Genomic DNA, 8,865 nt, shown 5'->3' with positions numbered 1-8,865 from the left:
ATGCACTGGGAGGTATAAACACTGATTAAAGTATTATAACACAGTGAAACATTCTCCCTAGAAGAATTCATGACAGAAGTTAGAGAAAATCATACCAGAAAAGCAGAATTCTGTGTCAAAGGAGACTTCTCTACATTCTTCAAATTCTGTTGTTGGGCAATGAAACGAATAAGACTGTTTGTTTCAGGAGAGCCCCGAAGACCAACTGTAGAGCGTCGTCTGGACTTTTTAAGGTAGGATGATAACTTTCCTATAATGAAAACTCTCTTTTAAATTGGAACAAAATAAGGCAATCATTAGTAATCATGTCCTGAATATCTGTGATGCACCAGCCTGAGAAGGAACATGATAAACACGTGGTACAGATATCTAAATAGAGAATTATAGGCAAAATTGTTCATACATGATCAGTTGGATTGGAATCTTTGTTCTGTCAATTGATTTATTCCATATTCCTGGAACAGTACCTGGTGCACAGAAGGTATTAAATATAGTTGCGTGGAATGAATGCATGAACACGCTTGTATTAATAATAGTTCTCATTTTTGTTTTATATTTTCTGCACACAGAGGTGGGTAATGGCTTGCTCTGGACTAAGAACTTCTCTTTTTCTGAATTAGCCAGCCTTATCTCCACGGACATAAAGGAAAGATCTCAACCTAGACACATGTACTCTCATGTTCTCAATTTTTCAAGAGTTGTTTCTCTTAGATACCTATCTACCTTTGGCATACTACTCTGAATTCTAGCCGTATGACTAAGCATGCAAAATAGATCTAGATTTGTAAAGGTCTAAGAATGATGTTCTTGAGAAGGGAATGTAGAATGGCGGCATGCCACCTTGGTCCTGTCTTAATCATGAATTACTTAGCCGAGTACCCTTTGATTTTCATGTTCCCCATTACCTCCATTTCTAAATGCTATTCTCAAATCTAATTCCTCTTATATTTCTTCTCCAGTTGTCAGACCTTACAAGTGTACTTCATTTCTACTCCATGAAAGAGATTAGCACAAGCCAATTTTCTGTTTGTGATTTGAAAGAGACACACCCCAACCCTTTAATGTACTACTTTCTTAACTACTCTTCAACTCTCTCTCTCATTGCCATATGTGACCATAAAATGTTTTATTATTTATAGTCCACACATTTCTGTATCCCACAGGTCAGGTCAAAAAGTGATTTACATACATATTCTTTTCCAGTTTGGAGACAAAGCACAACTCAGACTTAGGAACATTATTAGGCTAGGCGTTCTGGGACCATGGTCTCCTGCTATGCTAGATGAACAGTGAGTGTTCACATAAGTCTCCCTGATCAAGTAAGTTTGCACAGTCAATTAATTTAGGTATGTAGAGTAATAAGAAAGACTGGGTAGATGAACGAAATTGAGCTATATTAAAGTTATTTTTAAATTTTAAGTGTACTGCGATAGAAAGATTTCTCTTACCTGAAGAGTTCTTTACAGAGCTTTCAGTTTTCGTTCTCAACTGCTCTGCAGTTACTGTGGAAAAGTTCGAAGGCAATTTAAAAGTATCTGGTGTGCAAGGATTAGGAGTCGCTTCAGCTACATGATTCTGAGGAGTTTCATTGCCCAAAATGAAAGTGGCATTTTCTGAAAGATATGTTGGGGGCGCTGAGCATCATTATCAAGCCAAATACCTAAACCTTAAATTTCACAAGGGGACAACAGACCACTACAAACCAGCATTTTTAACAGCAGATTCCTTGGTTTCAGGGGGCTCGCTGTCTTTTGAATTGGTATCCATCTAAAAAAGAGAGAAGAGAGAGAAAAAAATAAAAGGAACCCCATCTCTAAGATTGTGATTCTATCAAGATCCTCATTCAAGACTAAATTCTAATACAGTCCATACTGGTATGAAAATAGATGTCGAGTGCACTTTTGGAGCCCAAATTGGAGAAAAATGGAGTAAACTGCTGTTCCAGATGAAACAAAGCATACCCTATACTCTATGCCACGGCTTTTCAACCTTAGCAAACATCTGAATCATCTGAGTGCCCTTATGGATTTCCAGAAATTCTAAATCAGATCTGGCTAGGTCCCAGTAATCTGTATTTTTTCAAATTTATTTTAATTAGTTTCAAGTATATAGTACATTGGTTAGACATCTATATAGTTCATAAAATGATTCCCGCAGTTGCTCCCTCTCTCCCCTGGCCCTCCACCTAGCCAACATATTAATGCTAATTGCATTCCCCATCCCCGTGAGCATCTATCCACTACTAACCTGCATTTTAAAAATCACATGGGTGATCCAGCTCAGGCCGTAGAACCACTGTCTCCATGGGGCAGCATAAATAGAACACACTTCAGAAAAACACGCCTAAGAAACAGCTCTACTGGACCACACCTGAAATCCAAACCAGGACACTTTCCCTCTCACTCCCGCCACTTGGCTTCTTCCGTCCCGCTCCGGTTTATTTTGAACGCCCCGCCGCACATGAGTGCCCTGGTTGTCCTCCCTTCTAGACCTCGGCTCTTTGGTCCTGAAAGGAATGCCCGAGAAAGTAACCGCTGGCTGCCAAGCCAGCCGCCGGGGTACTGCCTTGTCCCCGGCTGCCGACACCACCAACGCGCAGCCCACGGTACCTACACTTGGTCTCAGCACCACCGCCGCCCGCCGCTGGATTCAAATCTCCAGCCCCGCCTCCTTGGAGTTCCGGCGTTACTCTATGAATGTCTACGCCGCCACCGTCGGCACGTGTCCGCGCGCACCCCGAACCCTCCCAGGCATCTTCTTCGGGGTCCCAGGAACAGGAGTGGTTTCGTGGGCTCTGAGAGAAGCCACCGCTAGCTGCAAGTGACAAAAGGACCAGAGAGACCAGCTGCTAATCTGCGTCCGCGGGGACTACTTTCCGTGAAAAGTCTCGCGAAGAACCCTTGGTTGGACCTTTGAAACAGATCCTGTCTTTTGATTGGATGCTGCAAACTTCGAAAAGAAGCAGTGGACCAATCCTGACAAAACGACGAGCTAGCTCTAACCCAATCAGCCTGCCCTGACTGTAGCTGTTTCCTCTTTGGGTTCAGCTGTGGAAGAGGTTGCAGTGGGGAGTTGCCGACGAGTGTGGGTTACTTCTAGCGCTCCACCTCCTTTCCTCAAACCCCGCCTCCGTATGCAGATGAGCTCTACCTGGTGTTGGGTTTGCGCCTGCTCAGTAACGCTTTGAGCTGCCGTTGGACTCTAGCTTCTGCTCTGATTGGCTGATAGCCCTTCCCGTCCGCCAGACTGCAGCCTCTCTTCCCTCCCTCCACCTGGAGGTGGGGGGTTAGAATGAGCCCACCCAATGCAGGGTGATGATTGGCTGAGTTCTAGCCGGTGCTGCCGGTTGATTGGTGAAGCTTAGAGTCACTCTAGGAGAGGTGGGGGAAGGGCCTTAGACTGACTGAGGAGCCCAGGGGCGGGGTGGGCAGGAGGACCGGCCAACCCTGGGGTGTGGGACCCGGAGTGCGTGCGCGTGTGTGTCTATAAGAGAAGGAAGGTGGCGAAGGGAGGAGATTCCGAGTGGGTGGAGGGAGGGGAAGGGCGGGAGAAGAAGAAGGTGAGAGGAGAGCCAGGTGGGAGGGTGGCGACTCACTCAGGACCCAGTGGGGGCAGCGCGATGAGGCGGGTGACCCTGTTCCTTAACGGCAGTCCCAAGAATGGAAAGGTAAGCGGGTCCGGAGGAGGCGAGGCGGGCCCGGCTGCCGGGGGCGAGGGCAGCGGAGTGCGGAGCGGACTCGCAGGGCAGAGGGCTGAAGTTGGAGAGAGGGGCTGGGAGGTGGGCGTGCGCCGGGGCGGGGGTCGTCCAGGAGGTGAATGTAGAGTCCCCGCGGCCTCCTCCCAACCCGCGGATTCCTAGCTCGAGCCTGCCCTTCGACTCCCCAGCAGCCCTGGAGACTTGCTCAGGTCAGCTTGTGTTTAATCGTTCCCAAGTCCAGGTATGGGGCAGCAGAACGGAGGGCACGGAGGGAGTGGGAGAGGGCCGCTGTCACCTGAGCGCTTGGTGCTGATGTTCCTCTTTCCACCTCCATGAAGATCCCACTGCCCCCCACCCCTGGATTGAGACCGCTTATTTTCACCTTCGTGCTGACTAATGGTCTGTTCCAAAAAGTGATGGTAGCAACTAAGGCATGTAAGGTTGATCGGGTAAAAATTAAACTCTTTATCAGTGGATAAATGAAATTTTCTTCTAGGTAGACTAGAAGATTGAAAATTAGGAACATTATCTTGATGGTTCCCCTCTCTTAGGTCCCCCAAGCCCCGCCGCCACCAAACTTCTGAACTCTTTATTATTTCGCCTTATTTTAGTTCCTTAGAGGACTGTGACAGTTGGCTAGAATGGGCTGATTTGACATTACTCCTCGCAGTGTTAGGCCTTTGTTGAGGGTGTGGTACTAAATATTTTTCCAACGCCAGAGCAAGCCAAAATGAATCTGTTCCTTCTCAGCTTCTTGCCCCACCCATGAAAGTTGTTCAGCTTCTTTGGAAAATTTGACTGTTCAAGGCAGACATTTATAATGTGGTTAAATGACGTCTAGAAGTAACTAAGTCTTAGAGTCTAATGTAAAGGTAAATTGGCCTCACTGTATTTATCTTCTAGAACTTTGCCTCTTTCGTATTTTGGAAACATTGTACATTTCTCAATAGTGCGATTGTGCCATGGTATAAAAAAAGATTTTCCAACTATTCTGCAATTTTGGGTAAACATGTTATAAAAATGTGTACCACAGTGTACCTTGCTATGATAATTTTGTGGTCTTCTGGTATTAGAGATTAATACCCATATAAAACAGAACTGGCATAAATTCAAGTTTTCATATGCTTCCCAAGGTTTACATTACTTCTGACCATATTAACTTTTCTCAGCCTGTTTTGTCTGTTAACTACTAATCACAATCTAAAACTTATTGTTACTGAAAGAGTTAGTATATCCAAAGTTACAATTGTAATATGTTCTCAAATCCAGACTTCTGACCTTTATATCCAACATCTCTGCTGTGTTGTTCCATGAAGGACATTTTTTAGACTCAGTCGTAAATATTTAACTAGGCTGTAAAATCTCTTCTATGTCCACTGAATTTTGTTCTTGTCAAAGATTGGCTGTTAGTCTTTTCATATTATTTTTAATAAAATTTTTAAAGCTGTCTAGTTTTGACTAGGTTAGATTTTTGGACTTAAATTTTATGTGCTTTAAAAATATTTTGCTAGAGGATCTCAGAAGGTTGGGGAAAAAATCTTAAATAATTACAGTATGTTTATGTTACAAAGATCATAAAACCCAAACTGGAGAATGCTAATATGATTCAATATTAAAAATAAGTCATGCCATAATCCTTATACTCTACTGGAAAACATTCTGTGCCAAAGTTGTCAGTGTTTCCTCTCCTCTCCCGTCAGATGATTTAAAATATATATTAGAATTACTCTTATTTGAAAAAAAAGATAGCAGAATAATGCATAACAGCCTGCATTTTTATATAAACAAAGTGACTGTAGTTAGCCAGGATGGCAAAATCATGACATGATGTTCATGAAGAACATACTGGAGCAAAGCACAACTATAAAATAGAGTTTGATTTCCCATCCACAGGTTGGAATATCTGTCACTTCCATTATCTCTTTATTTACCTAGTTTCTATTTTTGTTTCCTGGTCATAAAAAAAAAAAGTCTGTTTTTTAAAATAAGTTTCTCTCCTATGAAGCTTATTCAGTGGTTGTCAGATGGGGCCATGAAGCCTGGGGTTGCAGAGGCACAGAGTCACTGCAGGAGACAATAGCATCTGCTCACCATGACTTTCTGTGTAACTAGTGAATGTTTTGATGTGGAGGGCTCTGCATTTTCTAAAACTCCACAGTGAGATGGTGTACCACAGAAGCTGGTTAAGAGGATCCAGTGGAGTTTGAGAAGAAATATTATACCTTTGATATATTGATTTTTTACTTAAAAATATAAAATGTTAAAACTTAATTTTTTCCAATCTGGAAAGACACAGGTGTTTTCAGTCACTGGATGTGTCACCTGGTCCCAAGTCTTCTGAGAGAAGAGTGCGTTCACTCGGTCGGTTTCTTCACTGGTTGGGTCTCTGGCACGTTGTGATGTAGTGAAGCTTACAAGTGCCAGGTTAAGATTTGTGTTATCCAGTTTTAATTAAATAAACCCGCACCAAAATGCTATGGCTTTAAAAGATTCCTTCAAAGAAAGTGCTGATTGAAGACAATATTAATCAATGCAAGCATAAGGAAGCAATGAGAAAATGGCAGAGTTGCTACTTCTCTGATATAAACTATGAGATTAAAAAAAAAAATAGTGGAACTATTTGAATCTGAAAAATCAAAAAATGCCAAGTTTTAAAGAAAACCGAAGTCCTATTTAATAACTACCGCTAGTGATCAACCACTCACTCCCTAAGTTTATACTATTTTTCTTTGAAATATTAGCCTATGATAGGATGAGGTCATCCCAATTAGCAAGACATTTAAAAATATTTTCTAGCACACGAAGACAAACAACTTAAGAATTTTTCCCTTAACTTCTTTTTTTTAATGTTTAAAGTCAATTTGTATTTGGCAGAATTTCACTAAGTTTAATGATAAATATTTAGGAGATTTTTACTAGCTGACTCAAGCTATCAAGTTGATAGAAGTCCTCATATCATTTAGGAAATCATATTCTTTTCATTTGAATTTTTTTAATTGTTCCAAAAGACGGTTATGCTTGAACCTTTCATCCTTTCTCCATATGCTCAGAATTTTCATTGTTCTCTTTTTAATGGTCCCTGTAATCATTGGCATTAAGGAATTTGAAATGAGGACTCAGATATCTGAATGTAGTGAGTGGTTTCTGAGCAACCTGATGTCATTTCAAAGTTTTGTACAGCTTGAACATAAGTTGCTTTTTTTTTTTTTTTTACTACAGAATATTCAATAATGAGCTGTGCAAAGCATAGGACTTTTGAATACCTTATTCATTCATGCAACCAACTCTTACAGGGTGCCGTCTTTGTGTGGGGAACCGTGCCAGGCACTGCAGACTTCCTTAGATATGAAATAGATCATAAGTCTGTACTGATGTTTACAGTCTCTGTCCAGGAAATAACTGTTTTCTCCTGGCTTTGACATTAGGTCAGAAATATGTTGTTGATATTAAATATCCAGATTTGAACCCATTATATTGTTAGAGTTGAAGAAAGGGGAAAATCTATGTGAACCTTTGCCTGTTGGAATCTAAACATTAATAACCTTGTGAGGGTTTGCTCTTCAAGTTAAACAGTTTTAGAATATATTTGATACATATAAAAGCATATAATAAAGAACATTAATATGCATAAAAATTAAAAGGAAAGTAATATAACAATTATCAATCCGCCTGCCACACAACCAAGAAGTAACATGTTACCAAGAACTTAATGTGCTCGCCTGCTTTCCTATCCCCTGCCTCTCCCATTTTCATGAATTCTGTATTTTTCTTTGCCATGTTTTCTTTTTTCCTGATAGTAGTTTTGCCACTTATGTATGTATAACTATATATTTCTTGTTTTCTCAGTTTGGGAACATACCCTAAATTGGTATCATCATATGTAGTCTTTTTGGACTCACTTTTTTCATTCAATATATCTCTAAGGTTCCATTTCTTATGTCCCACACAGTGATAGTTTATTTATTTTGGCTGCTTTATAATAAGTAGTCCATTATATAAATAGACCACCATAATTTTTCCATTATCCTGTCATGAGACATTTGAATTGTTTATTTTCTTTATAGTTTACTATTAAGAGTGCTCTGTGAATATTCATATATATATATATATATACACATATATATATACACATATAGACACACACACATATATATATATATATATATGTATGTGTCCTCATACACACATGCAAGCTTTTTTCTAGGGCCATGGTTCACAAACTTTAGCACGCACTGGAATTACCTGGAGGTGTTGAGAAAACATGTTGCTGGACCCCACCCTGCAGAGCTTCAGAGTCAGTAGGTCAGTAATATATATTTCCAGGTAATATATATTTCCACAGCTCCAGGCTGCCTACCAAGGCACACACTTTTGAGAACCACTGCTTCTATATATGTAAATTGCAAATATTGGGTGTTAGGGTATATGAATATTTAGTTTTACAAAATAGTGCCAAATTATTTTCCAAAGTCATTGATTAATTTATATCCCACCAATATTGCATAAACCTTCCCGTTGATCCACATCCCCTTCGACCCTTGGTATTTTCAAACTTTTTAATTTTTAATATTTTAATTTTTGTCTTCTTGATCTAGAGTTAGTTATGCTATCTTTTTTAGGAATAAAATCGTTTTAATTTTTTTAATTTATTACTGAAAGTGTAAGTAGAGTAAACTGAGTTCTACACTTAGTTACTAATGCGATTGGTGCTTTGGTTGGGTAAATTGGCCTACATAAATTCAACAATTGTGTATCATGTAATAGATAATTGTAGGATGTAAGAAAAAAATGTTTTAAATACACGTGCAGGTTTTAATTTTTGTAACATAGGTTACAATTTGAAAATGGCATTTAAGGGCAAATTTAAAACTTCCGTTGAAATTGGTATGTCTTGCTACGTATAGTGTACCATTTACTTCCACCAATTGGTAGATAGCTTTCATTTGTCATAGGGTCTGAAAGTTAGAAGGGAATAAGTTAAATAACAGTATAATATAGCAGTCATAAACTTTAATAGGTGTGCTTCTCAAATTACTCCATAGAATACTTCCAGTCTAAGTATAGTATAATGCCTAAGTTTTTAAAATGGATAATCACAATGACATGGAAATTTCAGGCCCACACATGAAGCAAGTAACCACTGTAAGCATGATCATTTTACAAATGCT

The 8,865-nt window shown here is 40.0% G+C and overlaps 2 protein-coding genes across 2 annotated transcripts in view; one reads left to right on the top strand and one right to left on the bottom strand.

Moving 5' to 3' along the window:
* The window catches only part of CDCA2 (cell division cycle associated 2), a 44,586-nt gene extending 41,979 nt beyond the window's left edge, over positions 1 to 2,607 (bottom strand). Inside the window, exons 1-4 of the mRNA XM_011360350.2 lie at positions 2,248 to 2,607; positions 1,704 to 1,767; positions 1,449 to 1,613; positions 96 to 250 (exon numbers count right to left, since the gene is read on the bottom strand). Coding sequence (XP_011358652.1) covers positions 96 to 250; positions 1,449 to 1,613; positions 1,704 to 1,767; positions 2,248 to 2,253 — 390 coding nt within the window. The 5' untranslated portion in view covers positions 2,254 to 2,607. The remainder of the gene's footprint in view (positions 1 to 95; positions 251 to 1,448; positions 1,614 to 1,703; positions 1,768 to 2,247) is intronic.
* Positions 2,608 to 3,454: 847 nt separating this feature from the next.
* Positions 3,455 to 8,865, top strand: part of KCTD9 (potassium channel tetramerization domain containing 9) — a 28,565-nt gene continuing 23,154 nt past the window's right edge. Inside the window, exon 1 of the mRNA XM_011360292.2 lies at positions 3,455 to 3,667. Within this exon, the coding sequence (XP_011358594.1) occupies positions 3,620 to 3,667 (48 nt within the window). The 5' untranslated portion in view covers positions 3,455 to 3,619. The remainder of the gene's footprint in view (positions 3,668 to 8,865) is intronic.

Source organism: Pteropus vampyrus, unplaced genomic scaffold (genome assembly GCF_000151845.1).
Source record: "Pteropus vampyrus isolate Shadow unplaced genomic scaffold, Pvam_2.0 Scaffold53, whole genome shotgun sequence".
NCBI classification, from domain to species: Eukaryota; Metazoa; Chordata; class Mammalia; order Chiroptera; family Pteropodidae; genus Pteropus; species Pteropus vampyrus.
The sequence above is the reverse complement of the archived record's forward strand: the minus strand, read 5'-3'. Positions and strand labels throughout refer to the sequence as shown.